At 47.7% G+C, this 24,913-nt stretch overlaps 1 protein-coding gene across 5 annotated transcripts in view; it reads right to left on the bottom strand.

Moving 5' to 3' along the window:
- Nucleotides 1-24,290, bottom strand: part of LOC143428860 (CD151 antigen) — a 50,485-nt gene extending 26,195 nt beyond the window's left edge. Inside the window, exons 1-3 of one of the 5 annotated variants that reach the window (XM_076904088.1) lie at nt 23,946-24,290; nt 8,724-8,821; nt 4,817-4,990 (exon numbers count right to left, since the gene is read on the bottom strand). In XM_076904088.1, the coding sequence (XP_076760203.1) occupies nt 4,817-4,824 (8 nt within the window). In that variant the 5' untranslated portion in view covers nt 4,825-4,990; nt 8,724-8,821; nt 23,946-24,290. Of the gene's footprint in view, nt 1-4,816; nt 4,991-8,723; nt 8,822-23,317; nt 23,501-23,945 lie in introns of those variants that run through there. The other 4 variants (XM_076904087.1, XM_076904089.1, XM_076904090.1 and 1 more) reach the window with 4 other exon arrangements.
- Nucleotides 24,291-24,913: the final 623 nt, after the last annotated feature.

The raw sequence follows: 24,913 nt of genomic DNA, 5'->3' as shown, positions 1-24,913 counted from the left end.
GTGTATCGATCAATCATCCATCGATGCTGGCTGAACGTCGTTAACGCCAAGTGCTCTTCATTATATTAAACACAAACAATTGCTACCGCGAAACGAATACGCAGGCTGGTTAATGGATAGGTTTGTTCCAGCAAACGCGTTGTTAACGAAATTTAAAAGCAACGCCATTGCAATTACTTAATATGAAATAACTCATTTATTTCGCGTGAAAGCGAATCGTCTAGCGTGTCTCGAAGCGGAAAGGCTCCATTCATTTCGACGGAGAATCGATTCAGCGATTCGAGGGCACCGGTTACCGACTATAATTATACCCGGGCCGTCTAACTGCAAACAGAAGTCGATAGGACGATCTACGAATAGGCGAGGAAACGGAACGACGCGGGCGAACAATATCTGGCACACGCAATTCTAAGTCCGTTAATATCGCGGAACTGGAAGCTGCGAGCGGAGAGGTTCGCGTACGATGGGCGGCAATTTAATTAAAATGTTCAGAGTACCGCTAATACTTGTTAAATAACTGCCACTCCGTAATTACGCGGGCGGGGGACAACATCCGTTTACTTAGCCGCGGGAAAACTTGCGGGACCCGTTCGCGTTTTAATCTACCCGCCGCGTGTCCCTTGTGGCGGCCTGTTCAATTAAAGAAACGAATTCTCGCGTGTCACGACAGGACACCCGCTGCCTGTTCCCAAGCCTCGCTACCGAACGAACCACTTAATAAGATTGATTTCAAATAATCCCGGTTATACGAGGGTCCATAATTCCGCGCAGAGAAGTCGCGCAGTTGCGAAACACGGTCTGAAACCTGTGCTGCAAGGTGCTCGATCGTTAAAACGAAAAGTTCGCGCGGTGCACGAACAAATAGACTAACGAACGAACGACGTAAAATTTCCTGTGTCGCTTTGTTTGCGATGATCAACAGCTAAGAAAAGAGAGAGAGAGAGAGCACGGTAAAATGTTGAAAGCGATTGGAGAACGTGGCAGAGGGCAATCGCGTCGGGGGTAAATCGTGGAGAACAACGGGGCGCGGGTAGCCAGACTAATCTCTGTTTCGAGATAGCGCCCTGCACCCACCCCTGGTTACTTCCTCTGGCCCCGTGCAAGTTAAAACGGCGAAAAGTTAAGGGCAGAAATTATGGTGGGCGGACACGAAACATTGCACTTCCACTTTCATTCCACTTGTACAGATGCTGCTCGCGCTGGCTTGGTTGGGTCGCTACAATCTTACCACTCTCGGAGCACGCGGAGTAACGATCACCCTGGCGAAAGCGGACGGGGAAAGAGCGGCGTGCTCGGGAATTGCTCGCGAACGGTAACGCGAATACGGTGTTTACCGTCTGCCTGCACATTTCGCTCGGAGAGCCGGTCGCGGACGGACAAACGGTTGAAATATTCGCCTATTTGCATAAGGGGCGGTAACGAACGCGCCCGCGCCACGCCGATGGAAATGTTGCAAAAACTGTGGCGATTCTGCTTTATTTGTTCTCTGTCTGTCAACGTCGTCGATATGGATTTGCTCAAATCCCCGAAGACAAACTAACGGACGTTCTACGAGGAATAAATACCGATTGATTGTTTTCAGCGCCGCGCGCGGACACGAGGACCACCTCAAATTGGATTTCCCTATTTCGTTGGATATCGATCAACCCGGCGAACGTTTCGACCGTGTAATTTTCTCTACGAATGTAAATTTTCCCTTTCAATCTCTCGTTCCTTTTTCGCAGGGTCGGACACGTACGTCGATTCACGGAATTTATTCGAAACGGCGCTTCTATCGGCCGCGGGATCGATAAGCCGATGACACGTTGCGCAAATGTTTGACTTAACCGACGTCCCATCGATGGATTGTCTACGGGTCACCCCGTGGGATTCGACTCTCGATCTTTTTCGCTGATACCACGAGTTTTATCGCGACGCGTAAAGGCTCGAATCCGTTTTGGCTCCTTAAAAAGGAAGAGTCGGTGCCACGATCAGTGGAGTCGCGATCCTCGCCGACTTGCGAGAGGAAAAAAGGCGCGACGCGAGCGCAAACAAAACGGCATCGAGACGGCTGCTTTCAAGTAGCCTTCGCTTCGAGTTCGCCGAATCCATTAGGTTTCGTACTTTGAATACCCTGCTGGGATCGCAGTCAGGTTGCTTCGGTATGCAAGCCTCCGAATGAATCCTTCCGGAAGTCGAGCAAGTTTACAGACGTCTGTAGGAACGCTTAAAATTTTCCAATTCTGGTTTGCATATTGGACAGGAATAACATTTGTTCCTCGAGCCTCTCAGCTGAATCTCTGATCAGACGAGTAATTTACTTTTGACGACTCTTTCATCACGGAACGCAATTTGCTTCATAAAAAGACCATCCGTCTAGAGGCGGCTAAAAAACAACACGAGCGAGGATAGCAGAGGGAAGCTGGTAATCAAGAACAGTCCGATTCGACCGAAAACGAGCATCCCTGATGGAGAAACGCAACCGAAGAGAAAACATTTTCGCCGCTTACAGTCGACGGAATAAAAATCCTTATATTTCCATGCGTCACAAGCTTCCTACATTTTACTCGTACATTTTGCTCACGTACGACGCTCGCGATAATGGAAGCGAGTGAAATGCGATTTTCGTGGTGGCTTCTTGAAGAATTAAAATCTTCGCGATCGCTCTTCCCTGTCCGTAAGAGGATCAGATATCCGCTTCGCAGGTTCCGACTGGTAGCGTTAGCGGCTTTGCATGCAAACATTGACGAGAAGGTACGGGTCTGTTCTACGGGGTGCGAAAACGAAACTTGATCGGACGAATTAGCTCGAAACTTGTCGGATTGAGATTCGTAAAATGTGGGATTTGAATTAGGTAAATTTGGTAGAAATTCGTGAAGACGGGGGGTTGCGAAATGCACTAAGTGAAATATGATAGCAAATTGATATCCGCACGATTTGAAGCCTGAAAACTTTCCAACTGATAGTTAACCATCGGCTTTTGGTACGGAAAATCCCGACTGGGAACACGGCGGATTACACGCGAGGCGTTCGAAAAGAATGCAAATCCGATTAGGAATGTAATCGAAGATCGTGCCATGGGTTTCTATCGTCTACTTATTGCCACTCTGCTTACCGCAAACCTGCGATTCGGAAGCCCCACAAATTCCTGTCCTCCTTTCGCTCGTCGAAATAACAATGCCAGTTACCACTTCCTCTAAATCTTTACAAAAACATCGTAGCTTCGCATTAATGGTAGGACGCTATGAAATAGATTCCTCGTCTACCCGTTACACTAGTTATACTCTAAAAACACTCTCGATGCTCCAAGGATTAGTCCAGAAGGTGATCCAAGCCCGATATTTGGAATAAAAATACTTAGATGAAAAGGGAGCAAGAATCCGTGGACGGATCCCGCGGGACGGTGTTCCCAATCGTGTTATTCAAATCGTGTAATGTTTGAACGAGCCACCTACGCACGAGCCTCGTGGTGCTCGACGGAACGAAAGCAATAGGGATGACGTTTCATTCTGCGGCGACGTCGTGCGTATATGGGTGGAGGACGAGGTGTCTCTTCGGGTCTAATCAAAACTGTGTCCGCGTGCTTTTGCCTCATCATTCTTGGATTCACCGGTTCCGGCTATTAGGGCGGAAACTAACTAGCCGCGGCTCGTACACTTTTTATTCAAATGGTGATGTTTCCATTCGTTCTTTGGCTGGCTAGTATACAATGGTAAAAAAGGGGGAATAAAACGCGCAGCGATATAGAGGCGCGCGTGTATTCATTGAAGAGGCGTGCCGCGCAGCCGGTGGTAGAAACGAAAGAGTGATCTTGCGCTGACTTTCGACGTGGTACGCGGGGTGGGCCACCCCTCCGAGGACCATTACTCACCGGCCGTGTCCCGCTGTCAGGTACAATTTGTTCGACTCGCGGAAGCGAGGAGAAACGACGAACCTCGCGTGTTGCCTCGTGACAGATGAGCCCTGAGTACCGCCAGTAGAAAAAACTACTAAACGCCCGACGACATCGCGGGGAGGAAGGGCGCCACGGATCCGTTTGAATATCTCCACTGGGAGAGATATCCGAGAAACGATGCGACGCGACGTTCTTCGTATTTCGAAGTCGACGCTCGTCCCCTTGAGAAATTTCAATTTTTGGATTCCATTGGTTCGGCCCCTGAGCTCGTCAGTTTCGAACTGACGTGGCGCGGAAATTGCGTTTTTGCTTCTAATAAGGAGCACGAGAAGAAGTTATTTTCGCAGCTAGGAGGAAGATGTTGATCAAAGTGGAAGAAGGAAAAGCTCTTCCTGTCAGCGAGACCCCAGAGAGTAAGCTTCTCTTGATTATCAATGAGGAGTTTACGCTTTGGCGCGTGTGAGAAAATAGGGATCAAAGAAAAACGGTCTGCGGTCGGTTTAGCGTGAACGAAAAAAGTTAATCTTCCCGGTAGGTTAGCGTGGTAACTGTTAATCGGAGGAATATTCTGAAATCGTGACTGAGAACGTTGAGACCTCGAGCAGGGGCAGAGATCTTCCCAATTCATTCGTTCCAGCGCGTTCGTAGAAACGCTTAATCGGGACGACGAGCTACGACTTCAATACCCGTTGCTAAAATTACCAACACTCGAGGAGTATCTCGACGATAGAACGAGACTTCACGATATCGTGAATGGGTTCGTGAACAGAGTCCACAGCGTTCAATCTGAAAAGAAATAGCTCCGTGTTTGACCCATTCGGAGGAAGAAGGGATAAAGGTTCGACCCTCTCCCCTCCCCACCCTGCTAAGCTGAAATAAACGGTAAGAAAATAATCCGTCCGATTCTAAACGAAATGCCTTCCTGCTTTAGATCCCTCATACCTTCGCATTCATGTCGCTGAAGAGGAGCTCCATTGGTGCCCGTGGATATTCCATTCAGCTCGAAACGTTCTTTACCCTTCTCCGTTCTTCGTTTGTCTTCCCTTTTCTTTATTTCTAAATCATTCGAGCCTTGTCAGAGACGAAGATATCGTTTACGCCCGCCTTCAGGGATACCTACGGATGAAATTATAGATGAGCCAGTGTTCAACTAGGCTACGTTTAAAGAAAATGTCATCTTTTGCCTGGACGAACGTTCAATTACGACGAGAGCGATGGCGATGTGCGAGTCAATCGCGATTTAAGCTAACGGAGCCGATAAATGCAATCAAGCATATGCCGTGCTCCCTCGAGTTGTTCGCGGTCGGAAATTGATCTGCGACGGGAACGCGTCTTTCGTTTCCGGCGTCCCTCCCAAACAGGCTGGAGGAAATGGAAACTAACTGCGGAAAGTCTGCAAGATTTAATCGCGTTGCGAAACTACGTCGAGAGTACGGGGATTTAGGAGAGAATTTATCTGCTGCGAAGGAAGGGACGATGAAAAGGTGTTTAAAGTTTACAGACAAACGAGCTGACTTTACGCCGCGCTAAACAAAAGCGTCGTCTCGGGAGGACAAAGGTCGAGAAGTTCCCTCCGTGCTCGCCTCCTGCTCCACGCCTCTGGAATAGATATAAAAGAGCGAAACGACCGGGGCGAAGGGGAGGGGATTGGGGCAAGGAACGTCAAGGAAGATCAGGAGGTGTCGGTGTTCGAGGAACACCTCGACACTCTGGAGAGATCGTTCCTTTCTGTTCTCAGCTACATCCAGGTTGACGAGAAAGATCGAGGGGGATGGGGAGGGTGGAGAGGTACAGGTCGTCTGTTTGCCAAACGAAAATAGGTGCCGCAGAAGGGCTGCGCCTGCCGTTTAATTACTCGAGGAATTCTATCGGGGCGTTTAGGAAACGGGAGTCGCGCGAAGAACTTCCCAGCGGGATTGCAATGGAAACTTTCCTAGTGCCTATACGACTGCAACGGCTGCATAATGCAATCTTGTTTACTTTCAATTACGAAGCATGGATTGCACGACTTCGTCCCCGTGAACCCTTCAATACCCCACTCAGCTCTCTATTTTGCATGTACTTCGATATCGAAGTATATACTCGTAAACTACAAATTAGACGTCCGAACAATGCCAGACCTTTCCCCTTCGTCTCCAACAATTTTTCCTCCCTTTTTCGTTCTCATTGCTCGCGATATTCCTCTAATATCCTGGTCGTTTTTATAATGTCCCTTCAGACCCGTCCCTGAACGATTTATCACGTCAGCCTGAAAATACCAATCCGAATGCCAGCATTTTCAATATAGCCGTGACTCAAGACCGTTCTATTGGCTTCAACGTAAGCCTCGAGCGGCTGCCGGAATTCGTGCTTCGGTTCACGCCAAACATCCTGGGCTTATTCTCCTCCGGCTTCTCTCTCCCTATTCCTCCGACACGGTTCGACGCGGTTCCTCAGAGGCTGCCTCGCTTATGGCATTGCGGGGGGTGTACTCCGGAGCGATGCGCGGCCTCCACGGTTCGCGGGGCACGCGTGTTATTGAATTCGCGTTTCAACGCCGGCTTATTAAAGGCGCGACGCGCCGCGATAATAACGGCGTTCACCGCAAATTGGGACGTCGCGTTTGAAACGGGGCGACGCGCGATTTCGCCCCGCCAGAGGAAGTTTCGTTTCGGGAGCGGACGATCGTGAACGAGTGCATCGAAATCGCAGAACGGGACCGCTGATTGGAACGTTAAGGTGGAACGATTTCTTGCTAAGGGGGAGGCCACGAAGAATTCCCCTCCTCGAGGTGACTTCGATTCAATTCGCTTCGTTCGCCAGCCGTCTCCTGTTGCTCCGCCAGCCAGAAGAAGTATCGTTACGACGGTTTTTATCGCGTCGGTTTCCAGCCGCTGATAAACTGTGTCCGAGTTGCTTTTAGATAAAATGCAACGCGCAGGAATCTCTTAGGAAGGCACGTCGCGGCGGAACGTTTTCCGCTGTGAAATAACGCGAACGCGCGGCCGAAAAACTATCGAGAATTTTTCAAGTTCGTATTCCCCAAACGATATTCGCGGCAGTATGAAACTGCCGCGAATAAATGGAATTTTAGAGAAGCGGGAATCGTGCTGACAATCGGCATTGTGCTGAAATCGAATAGAATTTCCCGCTCGGGAGTGAAAACAAAAAGAGGAAGGAAAACAGAAGTCGCTAATAACTTCACGGTTAATGCGATCCTAATTAAAAACGATGCAACTTAATATTCGTTCCTCTCCATTCTGCCGTTAATTTCACTTGACTCGCGAGCAAAGAGAAAAGAAATTTCCGCGCAGACGATTAACGAGAGGAACTGTTTCATTCGTGACTAACGCGTTTGATCGCGCCGTTTAGCCCCGAGCCGAGTGGGAAACAATGCTTTTTAAAAGACGACACGGCTCACCGTCGACAAAGGGAATCTCTTGTTCCGACGAATCCACCCGCGCGTATTAACTCCGTTTATTTACAAGCGTACTTCGCGTGGAAACAGAGCTATACTTTTCCGCGGACATTAAATAACATAAACCGAGGCACCGAGTGGCGAGAGGGGAAAACTTGAAAGCGCTTAAACGAACCGAGCAAGAGCCAGAAACTAATCAACACCGGACTCCGAAAGTTCTCCGCTTATTCATTGTAGGACTACACGGAACGCAGATAAATGAACGAATTTTTCATCCTGTGCGCTGGATTACCGGGATCTTTTTTCATAATTACAGCGAAACTACGACGGGGCTCTGCCTCTGATTATTTTATAATTTTAACCCCCCGAAGCTGGCGCGCACAATTTTTTATTAGCTCCGACGCTTGATGAATCTTTTAGCACGTGAAGTATAGCGGGCTCGGAGTTCCGCGCAACTTCAATTATTTGCTCGTGGTCGCACGCCTCTACGAACAAGAGATAAATTGTACGGGTACGGTCCCTCCGAGCCATTTAATTTTATTTACACTCGTACAAAAAATAACGTCGTCGTACGTTCGTAGAATCGACCATGCTGTCGCAGTGATGCAGGTTTGATTTGAATATTCCAGCGGAAGCAGAAACGTTATTTTTCAGAATGGCCCCTATTTCGAGGAGCGAAAAAAAAAACGGGAAAAAAAACGAAAAAACGAGCTTGAATGGCTATGACGAAGCTTCCGATATTGCCAGGAAAGCGGACCATCGATTGCGCTTCCGCAACGATTCCAGATAGAATTTCTGCGCTCGTCTGCCGCCAACGCGAAAACGCGATAGCGCTCTGCCCGCCTCGTTCTTCCACATTTCTACCGTTCCAACAGTCAGAGGAATAAATAATATATCGGGTAAAAAATCGTGAGTCAATTAAAAACGAACAGCCTCACGAGTACCTAGCTACGTAGAATGCTCGCAGAATACTTGCCAATTACGAGTAGGCTATAGACTCGTTTAGCCAACTTTTCGAACAAACGGACCGCGTACCGAGAAAGCTCGATTAAAATTTACAATAACTCTCGATTCCGAGGTCGTGGCGGCAATTAACGGTGCCATAATCGTGTGGCGCGGGGAAGAAAAAATTAATTGGGCCATTTTTCACGGCGCACGCAGCGCGGAGGACGAGGCAGGAAGCACCGCGCACGGTTTGTTACCACGAGAGGTATCGAGCAATCAAGTTAATGAGGAAAGAGGAACGAGTCGATCAGTGGAGAGCGAAAAAGAGACGCGACGCGGAGAGGGCCTTTCACCTAATGATTTGAGAAACGCGCACGTTGGCCCGCGCCACGCCATTTATGGCGCACGCTGCCGGGGTCCCGTGACAATTTTCATCGACCCTCCGAATCCGTGTTTCCTCCTTTTGTCCACGGATCGGATGCAGCGAGCGGGCTCACACGGACTCACCCTGCGTCATCGGTGTGCGGCTTCAGGCCAATCCTCGATACGCATGTCCACTTTAGAATTTTTAAAAAGTTCTCTTCGTTGCTGCCCCGTTACGTGTCCTGAAACACACAGAGAGGATCGACTTGTTACAGAGGGAATCGATATTTCGCCCGTGTCCCACCTTGTCCACAATTTTCGCTGAATACATCGGAAGAATGGTCGCCCGCAATTACCATTCGGCGAACGTACGCGCGGCACGTGGCCGCCTTCCAGCGAAATAAGGAACGTATCCCTTCGCGATTCCATATAATAGGATTTTTCATTGGCTTTTTCTCGTGAAATATCTGTTCCCGTTCGTCGAACGTTCTTTAATATTTCACGCGAACAATTCCCCCCGCGAAATTTATATCTACCGCCGTCCGGACCGAGCCGAAATTCTATTACGCGCGCCGCGATAGAATTTTCTGGCGTTAATAGAAATTAAACGCTGATCTTTCTAATGAAATTATCTGCAGAATGAGATCGAGATCGTCGTAGCAAGATTGCGTCGCGCTCTCTCAAGATTTACGATCATTGCGCTGATATCGCGCTTTGTTCCTCCTTTCCAAACAATTAAACTTAACGTGGGCGCCCTACATACCCAATAATACACCTACCAATTATTATGCTCCGCGCTCTTATTATCGCTTCGAGCCTTCTCACGGTAACGAGCACACTTTCCAGGCGATCTTCGCGTAAAGGATAATTGGCTGTAACGAATGGAAACGAACGCGCTTAACCTCCCAATTTACTCGCTAACACTCTGGACGAACCACCCCTTGGCGCGAGTCGTCGGCCGATTTCGTGACAAAGATTCAGGGTCTATGGCACGCTTGGGTACGAACGACACCTGGGATAGGATAAACGCCGCGCGTTGCCCGCGACGTGTAAACGCGATCAAATTTACGAGCACGGCATTTACCGTGATAAGCCACGACCCACTAATGCGAACGTCTGCAAACGGAGCGTGGATTGAGCGTTAAGCACGCCACTCTTGCGGCCGGAAACTTTTCTATAGCTAAAGAGAGATGCTCTCTCTAGACGGTGTAGACGCTTTTAATGGAGTCCCATAAAAGGGGTGCGAAAACTTGGATCGTTCAATCGCTGTTAAATCTGGCCGGAAGAGAATTCTCTCCGCTACAGAAGTTGATGCAATTAATGGTAATTAAGGAACGGGTCCAGAGCATTTCGAGCATCCGCGACGCAGAAGAAACTAAAGACGAACCTCTTGGCTTCGATCTACTCACGCGCCACGCATCAATCTCGTTTCACGATATTATGAAGGTGCGTCAAAAAGTCTTTCCCGCGTCGAAACGTCTCACGAAACGGCGATAAAATTCGATTTCGCTGAGTACGAATAAATTGGAGTCGCGAAACTTCTTGGACGATGAAGGAAGGGAGAAAATTTCAACGTTCCTCACTTAGTTAAACCGTAGGGAACGTTTTCAACTGCTCGAACACGATTCCAAGCGATAACGAATTAAAATGTAAAGCTCAAAGGATGCTCTTTCACGATTATCGTGATCGCGAACGTGTTTCTTGCCAAGGTAGCCGCCGCAAAAAGAGCAGAAGAACGCGCATTTCCAGCTTGGCAAAGGCTCCATTCGAATGTTACGGAAGCGCGACTCGACAGACGAAGACAGGGCTAGAGGAAACGGAGGGTGGCGAGCGAGATGAGAAGAGAAAGGGAGAAAGATAAAAGGGAGGTTGACATTTTTTGCCCCCTTGCGACGTTCTAAAGCATACCATCGCCCATCTCTTATCTGTCAGTCGTCAACAATATCCCAGTTTTCGATCAAAGGCACCTCGACGCTCGAAACCCGCTTGCCTCTAGTGAATGGACGCTCGCGGAACTATTTACCGACGCTTTGCGTTACTTCGATACCTTTTTCGTTGTTTCGCAACCCTCTCGCTTAATCCGCGCTCCTTTAAACGTTTGTTACACGCCTGACCGACTATACTGTTTACCCTTTTTAAAGCACGATCGTCGATTAGAGTTGAAGATACGACGATCGATTTGCGACGAACGCTCAAACGATCCCTCGCAACGAGCCTGGCCAGGTCGTCCTTTCGTTAGCGAGTCGGCTGCATAATTCGAGCATGGCAGCTTCCTGTGAAGATCAGAAGTCCTTTTGTCGTGATCTTTCGCGTCCTTTCAAAGGCCCGCAAAAGAAATTGCACGAATTCTCGAAACAAAGGGAATTCTGTCCGGCGTATATTTAACCCCGTCTCGTCTTCGGGTCCCTCCAGTTTTGCATCGCGAGCGAATTTGCATGGAAACGTTACGGTTTTAATTTGACCCGGCGAAATCAGCCTACAAAGCGGTTTCTATTGATTTTCGATGATTTCACTGGCAATTGCCGTGGATGATCAAATATTTATGGCTCCGTTCGATAGAAATATACAAGCTGCGCGGATCTTTTTCCCTCCCCACCGGAAATAACATTTCAACGAAGCGTACGTTTTTCAATCGGGACGATTGTTAATTATCGCAATTCTTGCAGAGCCACAGTAATATTCTACATGAATGTTATATGTTCGTGCGATTAATTATTGAACAAACATTTCGAAGCAAACATCAATTAACCGCGCATTCGTTTAATGTACAAATGCGATATACTCGTTTACGCCTGAATGGATGCCGATTTATTAAAATTCACTCGTGAACAGCGCGACGAATTCGCGTGATGCTTATTAATTACATAATATTTGCCAGTCGAACTGGTCGTTTAAATAAGTTTCTGTTGGCATTTTCTTTTTTTTTTTAAACCGAATGCTGTTTCGTATCGGAAAATGGATTCCGCAGGAACTTAACCGTCCCTTCTTTGTGAAACCGGGTAATAAAATAGAACGCTAGGAGAGAGGATATATAATTACGTCGGCCGAGCGAACGAAACACGGTCAACGGTGTCGTTTCTCCACGGTTACGGGCAAAGAAAAGGGAATTAAACTCTATTACAGTTCTATCTCCATATATTTCGCACGGGGAACGTGTTCCGCCGTCGCCGTCCATTTTAAACGCGCCTACGCTTCCGCATCTATTAAATTTTCCAATTTCAACAACCAGCCGATCGATTAATTGTTAAAGTTACAGCCAATATACGAGGGAAATTTTCCAATTTGTTTCGAATCGTCCAACTAACGATCGAGGTAGCAGACGTGAATAAAAAAAAAAACAGCGCCCAACCTTTCCGCGTTCATCAATCAAATTAGAGCGCGTATCATGGCTGCGTTGTTTGCGACAACTATTGATATTTTGACGAGAAACCTTCTTTGGAACGGTGACATCTTATCCTGAGCGGATAATCGCTCATCTCTCTAAGCTGCGCCAAGAGCAGACGCGACATCTTATCGATGCTTCTAGCTGCCACAGAAAAAAGAAAAAAAAGGAAAAGCAACAATCCTGTACACGAACTACCGACGATGTTCCCTCGCGAACGTTGCCCTGTCTGCGAAAATACCATTTCCAACCCGTTACGTCGCCCACGTCGAATCGATCTGCGAGGCTACGAAAGCTCCTTCCATTCGAACTGGCTGAAAGAAAGCAAGTAGTTTTTCAAAAATTTCTGACGCTCGCGAGCCGAGGGTCTAAGAAGAGAGCCGTATCAAAGGAAACTTTCGTGGAGCGTTTCCAATTTTCCTGCGACGCTTCTTCACGATGATATGTATCGTCGCGCTCGCGACGTAGCGTTTCTACGGCTTTTAACAAATGGCTTTCCGACTGCCTGCCTCGGCAGCGGAAAGACTACCAGCGAATATTGACCGGTGTCGTCTCGAGACTTTTCACGACGGATACTTCCAACGTTAAGACGAATTTCTTCATACAGCGGTAATAGTCGCGAAATGAATTGAATCGCAAGGTTTATGGAAACGCAAGAGAAACAGCAAAGCAATAACGAGGACGCGTAGTCAGGACGAGTGGCAGGATCGCATCGATCCCGACGATACTCGCGCACTGGCACGTGTTTAAATCAATTTCGAAAACTGCTGCCAGGTAATCTGCATCTAACAATATAGCGGACACTCGAACGTAATTTGGACGGTCGACAGCCAGATAACCACGTTACGCGAGATTTCTAGGTATTCCAGGCCCACGGGGAGAGAAATTTCAACGCGAGTGTTCTCCAGGGTGCAATCTACTTACATAGCTAATACCTGGTGCCGTCAGCCGAACACTGGCTGCGAGGGTAGATTCTATTAAGGAACGCTGGCCAATCTTATCAGCTACGAGAGTCCCCCAAGATACCAGCTTCGAAAGTAACTCGGCTCCAGTCACGCAACATCGAAACGCACCGATACCTGTCCCGATTCATTATCGATCGGATCTCCTTTACATTCCGCGCTCGTAACTCGTCAGCGCGTGCCGTGCATTATATTTCGAGCTGTTGATTAAGAATGACTGCTACCTCGAGGCTCTGCCACTCTTTTTCTCGGCCCTGGATCATTCGTTCCAACTAGCTGCTCGTGTTTTCTGCCTTGCTCGGTAATACCTGGAAGACAACGTTTTGCAGACCCACACCGCGATATATGATTTCAGTACGTCCTACGACCGATCATATCGCGAGTTACTTGCGCAATGTCCGGTTAGCTTTGTACATTTAAAGCACCTTGGAATCGCTTGGCTTTGCCATTTCGTAATTTTCTGACCGTCGTGCTAACTAACAGACACGGACGAACAGAGTACACGAGCAAATAAATTGCTTGTTCTTCTCTGATGGGAACGTGTGCTGCGAAACTGTGATGTTTAATGTGAATATTGAGATACCAGGAACTGTGGCTTTTTTTCACGGGTTTCGCGTCGACAGGCTGAATCAGTGTGGGTCCAATTATCGCAGATTGTATGACGGGTTCACGAGCGAGACGGTTAACGGCGCTTCAATTGGTCTAATCGTAGTCACTTTGCCGGGCAAGTCCCCGCCGGGCACCGACGTTCACGACCCGTTTATTAAATAAGAGCAAAGGCCACGAACCATTTGCGAAGTGGGACGAATGGATTAGATTTCCTGTTGCAATTCTACACGCGTATATACATACGTCCGCCTTCAACGACGACTAATGAATGCACCGATGAAAATCGTTCCACTGTCCATTGCGATGGCAGGGTCGTTCTTATTGCTCGTGAGACCATGTCGCGGTGCTTCGTACAGAAAAATCGTTAACAAATTACGTTATTATACAAGACGACCATTCGAGTCGATCAAAATTAATAAATTGCAAATTGCCCCATCAATTTTTATAGCCAGCTATTGTCCGGCTATCGTTATGCTGAAACTAATCCCATCGATCGCCGCGGAACCTCCGCCTACGATTTATCGATCGTCGATGAGGGCACCAAACTTTCTCACGAACAAACGTACACGAAAATCGTTTACCTCTCAGCTAACAGAGGGAGAGAGAGAGAGAAAGAGAGGGACGCCCAAGCAAACCAAAGCTGATGAAACACGGGACCGACGTTACCCGGTTGTATCTCTCCGCGAGGACAACGGGGTCCTCGGAAGAAAAAGCGACGGGGACCAATTGGAAGCCGTTCTCCACTCGTCCTGAAAGTCACGAGAATGAACGGTGACTAATAATACGTCGTGAGTCACGACGTGAACCGTGACATAACCTCGAATATCCTAGACCTCGCCGGCAATCCTTCTCTCCCCCTCGCTCCTCCCTCTGTACTGTCGATCACAGAGGCCCTTTGCCTTTCCCTTTCTCACGCGCACCTACGCGAATCCTCGTCGGCACGCTGGGTACCGATTGTAAAATATTAGAGCCAGGACTGGCAACCTCGGCAGCAAATGATCAGTCGCCGTTTCTCCTATATCGCCGCGTAGGCGGAAGCGGCATTATCTTCGTCTGAGATCGAAGAGATCGGTGAATCGAACGTCGATCGTTACGTACGCCTAGCTACATAAACACCCCTACGTACTATCGACGTTTTACGATATCTTCCTAGGCGACCGTTCGACGAGAGTCGAAGACATTCCCCATTTTGTCGTAAAATTAAGAACGAAACGGGTTTACGAAAAATTCATTAGCAGTTTCGCGAGTGGTTCAAGCATTGGATCGTGAAAAGTTGGCAAGTGAATTTAATAAAATGTCCTTCGGAGTGGAAATACTCCGCGTGTAATTCCAGGCTGGTAATAATTTCGTTAAAATGGTAGCGTGTGCAAAGAAGAAAAAAGGTGGTCGGTGAAATTAATTCCTCGACATCGGAGCTCTTAATAGCGTCGCTAACAGGTATCATTCCGATGGGAAGTTTACGAGAGCAACGAAAGATACTTGTCGGCGCAGTTAGTCGACATTTTAACCTGGTATGTTGGGCTCGTTACACTAATTAGAGAGCGGAATGCCACTCGAGGTATCGGGCGTTGTATCGAGGATGAGCATCGCGGAAAAATTCGTCTCAGCTCGCGGTGGATCGTGTATCCACGTCGATCGGCGAGTATCTGAATCGATTCCTCGCCCCAGCTTCTGGAGCGGAACTCGTGCCACCGTTCCGCGGAGGGGGACGAACAGGAAAAATCGCTGAATAGCTCGACACCGTGCGTTGTTAATGTTAACCGAGCGAAAACGAGAAACAAACCTCCTTTCCTACCGAAGCTGCGTCGCCAGCCAAGTTTACCGTTGTAACTGGATCGATGCGAGCGTTCGAGCAACATCGCCACTTTATTAACCCTTTGAGCGTTTACTTTGAATACCGTACGAGGTACACGGGAAATCTAATTTAACTATTCGTAGAACTTCAGCGCGTTGATATAAAAGACACGATTTCAATCAGAGCTCTTAATTGCTACGAGTTAACGCTCGACTGTACCAGTGAACGCTCAGAGGGTTAAACGACCGTCGATCGACTAAGAATCGATTCTCTTACGTCTGATCAGACTTCATAGAACTTGGAGCTCTCCTGTTGGGTACACGTGCGGAGAGATCTTAATCGCCTGGGTCCAAAGTAAATGAGGCTAATTAGGATTTAACGTATGTAACGGAGCTAATGAAGCCAACGACCGGTGGAGCGCGTCTGTAAGCCGGGAACTGGCGGAACTAAGTCGATTTTCTCTTCCCTCGGAAGATGAGGAACGGTCGGCTAGCGGGCGTCTTGACGCGTCTCTTGCTCAACGACAGGACCAGTCGTCACGCGACGCCGGTTTCCACACGCTGAATGGAAGCGTCGAGGCAACGATGATAAAAATCACCAGCTACCGTGTACGTGATCCGGCCTTTTAACGAGCTACTTTCACGGCTTTTCTCTGCTCTCGCGACCGCTTGTACAGATCATTGTGTAACTGGATCGCCCTTTAGGACCTACAGCTATTTACACCTCAGCCGTTCGTGTTCGAGCATTCCAATTGCGTATTTCCGCTTTCGCGCGGAGCTCGCCTAGCAGAAACTGCACCAGACAACTCGAACGACTCGATGCTAATCAACGAATACTTAGGAAAAACTAATTCCAGCGATTACAGTTTGACATTTGATACAGGCGCCGTAACTCCTGGCCTCTTACTTAGCCGAAGATCTCAGCTGAGATTAAAATAGCTTCCACGGAACTCGTTTCATCAGTTACGCTACTTACGTCGATGTGTACTTAGCTGGTAACTTTTGGAAATCGTCGTTCACGCGAAACTCGAATCTCAAGTTGCTCGAAACGAGTTCGGAGACTGCAGAGGATTTCCCTAAGGACTTCCCGTGCGTAACGAGCAATTCTTTCTCGCGGTGCACACACCTCTGTCGACTAGGATCGAAACGTTAGTTCGAAACGAGATTTCTCGCCCATCGCGAACAAAGCTATACGTTGTGATCGCAATCGTACAATAATTAAAGAGCGTGGCGTTGGTCGTTGTCTTTTCTACTCTCGAATTCTTAGTCCCTTGGTAACGGCCCCTCTCGAATTAAACTCCCACGGTTCTATCCAAAGGGTGGCGTGTCTACCTGCAGATTATGGGTCCCGTTCAGGGGTCTATTCGAGTACGTAATTCTCTGTCCTTTCAGAGAAATCTCAGCAGGTTTTATTTCTACATCAGGTACAAATGCCCTGGCGGCGTACGGTCCCTAGCAAAGATCGCAAAGGCCGGCTAGCTGCTTCGGCTAGTTTCTTGCGAAAGTATCACACCACCTTGAAACCGTCATAAATAACACGATATTTCTATTAAACGCGAGGAACCTCCGCTCCCTCTTTCATCGCCGAGAGCACTTCCGACAATCGTATCGCGAGGATGCTTTATTGCTCTCGTAAAGTAATGCGCTTAATAAATTCCATCGTTCTAAAAAGCAGCTCGATTTCCATTTCGGTAAACGGGGGAGAGATTTTCATTAGCATTGTTCGGCGAAAGATACCGGGACACGTTGAAAGGCGCGACGGAAACTCCTTAACCGAATGGTTTATTTTTACAATGGCGTATATTTCCACGGGATTCATGGCACCTGCCCCGGAAATAACAAGCAGCCGTTAACGGGAGGGGAAAGAGGTAACGCTGGCGCAGTATTTCATTCGACGAAAATTGATGGGATATTCGCGTTGAAGAGTTTCGCTGCGAATTAATTGAAATTTCAAGCCGGCCGAGTTATTCCATTCACACGTTGAACGGGGGCGCGCGCGTGTGCGCCCTGCCGACCATTTTTCCGCGATGGAACGTGCCTTCATTTCGCTGAATTTTCCCTCCGGGAAACGCCGTGGGGAGGGAAAAAAATAGGAGAAGCGCAATCTTCGAGGGACTGGAACCGGGGAATGCCGTTACACGGTTTGGGAACAATCGTGGACAGCTGACGTCTCGACACGGTCCACTCCTGGACGGGACGCTGCGATTAATGTATCGTGGACAGGTCCAGATACCGTCGCAGCGACGGAGCAAGACAAAGAGGAGGCATGCACGTGACCAGCACACGTGTCCACGGTATTCATACGTGGCCGGATTTGGCTGCGTCGACGTGTACCCCATTTAGGATGCAACCTCGCTGCATCTCCGACGAGGAGAATACGGTCACGCGAGCGTAAAGTGCACTCGAACGAAAAATCGACATTTTCCTCGAACAATAACAGCAATTGCGCACATTTCGTCCGGCCCGTTAAAAAATCGCCGCCGAAAACAATGATACAGGATGTTCCGCGGGATACGTGACGATGGCGAGCAACGATTACGCTCCCTCGATGGGTCGGGCGGAGCTTCTACCTACGAACGCCTTAAAAGGTGCCACGGGCACGTGCCCACGCACGTGCGTGTCCACTGGCTACGAGATACCCCATTCGAGACGAACAAATTTCTTCGTCCCCCCTCTGTCACGCAACGAAACACCCCGTCCGCGACGAGCCAGATAATTAGATAGATATCGAGGTACAAATTCGGATACGTTTTGTCTAGAGTAGCAAGAACGCAACACGTGACAGCAATTAATCATCGGATACTTGCATTACAAGTGTCACGTCGAAAATTATGTCGTATTCGATGGCACACGTGTATCGCGGTTTGGCGCCATTAATTACACTTTAATCGTTAATCTCCCCGGAATGGAGTTTGTGACGTGGCCCCCATCCTCCGGCCCCCTTCAAATTCTTCGACGCATTACCATAATAGATTACCTCATACATATACGTGCACGTTTTGCTCGACGTTAAATCATTCGGGGAACGTCAACAAACGGCTAAGCGAGCCGAGATCGGTTCTTCGAGCGGCTAGCACGGCTGGCTTCTTGGTGAACTCGCGGCGCGCTGAAACGGGAACGGGCGAGCTGCTCGTTAAATAATTATTTTTAGAGGTACGATAAAGCGCGTACTGGTCGCTAAGCGATCCGGATTACGGTGCGCAACGCTCCTCTATATCGCATCTATCAAGCGAATCAATTACAACGGCGTTCCTTGTTTCCTCGCGAATGAGAGCGTGGCCTTTGCTTTCGTTTAACGCGCGCCCACGCGCACCCCAACATTCCCCGGCCCCCGCACCCTTTTCAATTACACCGTGGATTTATTTACGAGCTTTTCGAGCCGGACACTGAAAATATTAGGCGTCTCACCGGAAATACATCGTTCGATCATTAACATTCTCGGTCGTGATTTTATAAGCGAATTTACGTTAGTTACCACAGCGAATCTGGACATTCAGATTTTCCGTTCTCTCTCTCTCTCTCTCCAGTAATTACCACTTTCGCTGCCAAGGACGTATGCGCCGTCGGGAATGAAAAATAATTCAATGCTGCAGGAATAAATTATTACTCGATGTTACGAATGCGTTTAATCCGTAGGCAGTGCGTAGTGAAAGGGTTAATTAGAATGAGAAAATACCGCGTCGCTGTTAAATCGTGACGGACGAACGAAATCGAAACGGAGGATAGGACAGAATGCGTAAGAGAGAAAATAATGATCGTCCACCCTTCTAAGGCTAATCAAATGCTAATGGGAAGGCGGACGTGAATACGCGTGCCACGTGAAATTTGCAATCCAGAGGTGCTCCCTCTATCCGCTATGAATAGCGAAAAGCTAGCCTGAACAGGATATAACGGGACGCCTGCGGCGCCGTTAACGTTTCCTGTGTCGCGATATTTTCCCCCCAAAAAAGTGGACGCTCTTCTCCGTCGATGCGCCGGTGATCGCCGTGGGCAAGTCGAGACATTCGTTCGTCTTTCGGTTTCATGAAATCGTACGTGCTCGCAGGCGAAAGCGCCAAGCGAATATCCCTAGTAGTCCGTTAGAGCAAAAAGCGGACGTTCCGTCCAGGTATTCTTATTTCTCGTGCAGCCAGAACAGGCGGTTTCTGAGCGAGCACACCGAAACCCAAGTTCTGCGGCTGCCCCGGCTCGAAAAGGAGCGTTTTAATTGGCGGCATAGGTAGAAGGGAACTGGTTCGTTCGTTCGTTCGTGCGGCAAATTTGCATTCAGCGAGAAGACGAGAGTGGCGGGCAAGAGGGTGGAGACAGAAGAGGGTTGGCCACGGCTACACAGCTTTTTAAGGTAATGCTCGGTGAATCGGCGAGATTTAAGGCGAAACCGTCCCGCGGTCACGCTCGATATAGGTACTTATTAGCGTAATTAACGGGCTGCCGGGGCATTCGTTCGACCGGTCGCACGCCTCGTTTAATATTCAAGAAACGACATGCTTAACAGCGTGCGGACGTTGACGTGATTAAATAAATCGGCGCGAGCCAGATAGCGGGTGGGTTCGCGGCGGGTGCGTGGTTAAAAATTTCATATCGATTCCCTTCGACGGGAGGGAATAATAATCTATTCCGCGCCCTCCGATTAATAAACGGTATCGGTCGTTTAATCAATTTCACGATCGATTACAAAATTGCTGGCGAACCCGATTCCATCGGTGACTTCCCGCTTATAAGCTGCTCCGTCGAATTAACGTCTAGTTCCCCGACCTTGGCAGCGAACGGTTTAATCAACCGAGCCACGCTGCAACTTGCATTTAACCGCGAATGCGACGAGAGTGAAACGTCCGACTGATTAGATACTTTCGCGACCCATCGATCATCCGCGACTCCGACTCTTCGCGCGTTAACCTACTCACGCTGCATCGCGTACGCACACGCGACACACACACACACACACGCTGCAGGCTTGCCGGAGTGCCTTTATTACAGGCGGTAACTTTTTAATTATCCATCGCGTGATTTCGCGCGTTCGTAACAACCTCGTGCGCTAATTGACGCGGCAGTGTCCTTTTCTGAATTGCCGTCTTTTTCTCGTTAGTGGCCATAATTAGTACGCGATGTACACCTTTTGATTAACAGTGAAAATGGGAAGGTAAATAAAAATTTCACACGCGACACAGCGGAGGCGCTTCTCGGTTGTACACTCTAAAATTCATAAACTAATGGAAACGGGCAATGGCGCGTTCGATTTCGCTTACGTTCTCCGATAACACCGAGACCGCAACCACGTACGATACAGAAGAACGCGGCAAAGTCCACCGTACGCTTATAAATACTCTCGCGTCGTTTTTTTTTTCCCGCATAGAACCGCGACCAATCGAAGATTACATCATTGCCCGATGTTTCTCGCGTACCGAGCATTAAATATGCATCGTTAACTCGCTTACTTCCTATGGTTCTATCCGACAACGTTCTAGGCGCACACGCGCGGCAACACGCTCCTCGTTCATCTATACAGCGCCTGGTTAAGCAATCGATTTAATAACGCGGAAAATAGTCAAATCGAACGATGGCCTGAACCGTGAAAATCCACTATGCGAATGGAGCGAAATTGGGTCGTATTCTATCTCGTAAATAGGGTACATCGAATTTATACGCTTTCACGCGAACGGTTAATTTTTATTTGAAGATATCCTGTGTTCCTTCTCCTCCTGTACTCTTCCTGAATTTCACCACCGCTCCAGAACTCGTTTCCAGTGAATCTTCCAGACGTTACTCACGAAAGTAACACCGAAACGAACGGACCATTTAAGCGAAGAGGCAATTCTAACCTTAATTAAAATGATAATGGCGGCAACATTTTTATTACGGGCGTTTAGATAGCGGATAGTCTTTTTTTACTAGCGTGGCTCATTTTCACGCCCGCTCGCAACAGGTCTAAGTGCATTTCGCGTTGGGTCAGTGTTGAGTTGGGCCAGTGCTCACAGAAACCGCAGAGTCGACGTATTAATTGACCCTGAATTTTGATGATGAACCGAGAGCAAGGGTTACTTTTTTGTTTCGTCACTTTCAGGGACTGAAACAATGAGACATTTACAATCATGTTCCGGATCTTCGATACCATTATACGCGTCGATTTTAAGAACGAATTTCACTGTTTGTATTCCGGTTATATTTGCGATAGCGAAGTACTTTGAAATGCAAAAGGGGCACGCCAATATCGCATAGATATTTGACCCGTATGCATGCACCAGGCGATAACAGTGATAACGAAACACTGGACACACGAGTGGGAACGTTTTGTGTGTGCTTCGCAGAAATCGCGGACATATATGCATAGTAACAACATCCGATCTGTTGCGTCACGGCGCCTCAAAATGCGCCAACGCCTTGACTCCGTTTCTATATTTAAATAGCAATCTATCAATAAATAGCTAGCGCGTTCCCAACTTTTCAACCTCCTTCAACCTTTCTAACACTTTTCGCGAAAGGAATCCGAGATATTAGCTCTTTAAACAAATCGGAGAAACGTCAAGAAGGTAAATTCCAATTAACGTCGAATCAAAGTCGGAACGATTGCCTTCGTTCGTATGTATATTCATAGTTCCCGTTCTTACCGTTCTATCGGCGATACATATTCAGCGTGGGAGACGCTCGTGTACCTCAGGTAATTGGAGAACCATCGACGTGCCGTTCCTCGACAGCCCTATCGTTGGCCACCACTAACGGCGAACCCCCTTAAATATCAAATAGAAAGCTATACCGTCGATATATGATTCCGTTATCCCCCCAAAGTGTCCCTAATATTTTCGTAATTTTTCTACAAATGAAACTAAATCGTTTCATTTCTCGAGTATCGCAAGCTTATTGTTATTACGCGTTTGCTTTTACGATACAAAAAGCTCAAAGCGATGTATCAGTACGGTATATGCTATATATAAAATCCGCATGTATAACAACTGCAATTTTTTCTACAAATAAAGCTTTTCTCAGCTTAAAACAGTTGATGGATAGTTCCATTTGCATGAAAGCTGTTCGTGCAACGTCGGTACGCCGACGAAACGCGCAAAGTGGAGATATTTCAGCGAGGGAAGATAGGTGTGTTTATCTTGTTCTAAATGCCCGCGTATCAGATGAAATATTAACATAGTTTTGTATAATCAATCGATAACGTAGGCCTACGTTACGTGTAAAAATGTGATAAGCTAATGGTGGCTTCCAGTTATTTTATGATTGTTTTACGCCATTTCTTTTAGAAATCTCGCTTGATAAATGTTACCAGTCTTGTTATCGTTTTTTTACTGAGCAACCTTATCATTATTGTTGCAAGATTTGAGACAATTTATTCTGTGTTATTTAGAAATCGCGAGACTACTTCAGATTGTTTTACCATCGTTAAAATACTCAGAAGACGTGTACAGTTTGCATAAGTTTCTGGCAAATAAAATCGTAAGGGAACGCGGCGGGGCAAATCAAAGCTGAGGAAACATTCATGCGGTGGACTCTCTCCGACCTCGCTTGGATTGAATACGAAAGAAGGGAGAAAACGATTCGCGTTAAATCTTTCGACCATAAAACAAGTCCATTGACTGGTACTTTCAGTAGCGAATAGACGATTTTACTCTTGATTGAATGATGGATGCTGCAAATCATCCTCGTGAGAGGGATGATAAAATCCTCCAAATTTGTTAAAATTATATCTTTCGACGCGACTTTCTTTCTTAAAAGTATCAGTTGTAAGAAGATAACAAGTTTCCAGCAAGATCGCTACTTCATTATTAATGTACTTGAGCAAGTAACAAGAAGCAAACGAACGCCTCCGCTGAGAGGGCGAAAAAACTTAATGAACGTTAGCCTCAAAATCAACCGGCACGGTGGCCAATATAGCGTAATTGTCTCAGGGGACGCGAGGAGAAAAGCGTATGGTGTCGCACGTCGGATTTCTTGTCGTCGGATGACCCGTTCTGTCGGATCCCCTATTGCTCTCTTTTTCACCCACCTACCTGTCTTTATTACTCCCGTTGTTCTATTCCGCGCTTCCTTCATAGGCTTTACACGATGGGAACCGGTATGACCGGAACGAACTGGCGGAATTCTTTCTACGACTGTCAAAACAAGTCTGTCTGGCGACCTGCTGATTTAACGAACTCGTATCGTCCGCAACCACCAATCATGCTGCGATCTATCTGCATTTCATCGAACGTTCCAATGATATATTTGCGTAAACACATAGGATACATATACGCGTTAAGCCTTTGTGCGACGCGATAAATTGTTTGTATTTATTTGCAAAAGTCTGTGTACGCTACTCCTCGTAACGTAGTCGAGTATAGTTTCTGTTTGACTTTGCGTATTGCACACGTTCGCGATCAGGTTGGAATCAACAGACACTAGGAGGCGAAAACACACAACCAAACAGAGGATCGTTAGTACATAGTAATCTCATAATAGTCACAAAAATATGGTTGCTCTCCGAGAGAGAGAGAGAGAGAATTGCGTCTTAAGTCTAAACAATGGCCGCCATTTTTGGCACTGTTGCGTTTTAAAGTCCCATACATTCGTATCATCGATCAAGAAAAATCGCGTCGCACAAAGTATCTGCTGTCAATTGAATGGGAAGCATCGACTTACCGAGCACGTCTTCAAGAGGACTGCGTGACGGCGCAAAACGAAGACGTAGCGGAGGAGAAGACGCACTGGCAAGTTCAAAAAGTTTCCCGCGTGGCCGCGAATGAACGATCGGTTGCGTAACGGCGACAACTTGTTCGCATACACGGCTCGGGCCACGGCGAAGGAACACTTGATCTATCGCGCAGACACACGAGATAACACTAATTTGTTAGCACAACGTGTCACGCGGCATGAGGACGAACAATCCATTTGTTTTGGAGCGAGGGAGAAACGAGGGGAGCCAGCGCGAAGGTTAGAGAAACGAGAGCGCGGCGAGCACCTTCCACTAGCACGGCTGGAGCGCGACTGGCCTGTCGAGCCGGCTCGCCGCTACGCACACGACCTCGAGTTTCAAATTACGCGCGGCTTAACGACTCCACATTCTACATCTGTCATCTTACTATTCCGAGATGAATGTACATTGATGTTACGTGGTCATTTCTTAGCTGCCGTATTCCTGCGAAATATACCCAAACGACGAGTCTGTTACGCATTTCTTAGAGCAACGAACATTTTCAGCAGAATCACGAGGTACTTGTTCATCCTACTCCTTCAATTCCTGTGAAGTTGTTCGAACTTCAAATATTTGCGAATCTTTCTAATTGCTGCGATATTATTAAATTACCTTACCTCGATAGCTAGAACATCAGTTCTACTGTTAACGGTATTCCAGACGGCGAATACCACTCACAATAAGACTAACCCACGTAAATTCCATTAGGTAGGAACGTCTATTGTTTCTGTAAACTGTCTACATGTAACGAAACAAAGCGACAAAGGGAATAGCAAAACGCGCAACAAGACAGCGATCATCATGTACAAATGATCTCTATCAACGTGGTGGCATGGTGGTAGACTAACTGGAGACATTCCCAAATAAGTCTTCCGCCAGGAGAAAATCTGTGGCTCGAGTCGTTGAATATTAATTA

This window comes from Xylocopa sonorina, chromosome 11 (genome assembly GCF_050948175.1).
Source record: "Xylocopa sonorina isolate GNS202 chromosome 11, iyXylSono1_principal, whole genome shotgun sequence".
NCBI classification, from domain to species: Eukaryota; Metazoa; Arthropoda; class Insecta; order Hymenoptera; family Apidae; genus Xylocopa; species Xylocopa sonorina.
This window is presented reverse-complemented; position numbering and strand designations above follow the sequence as displayed.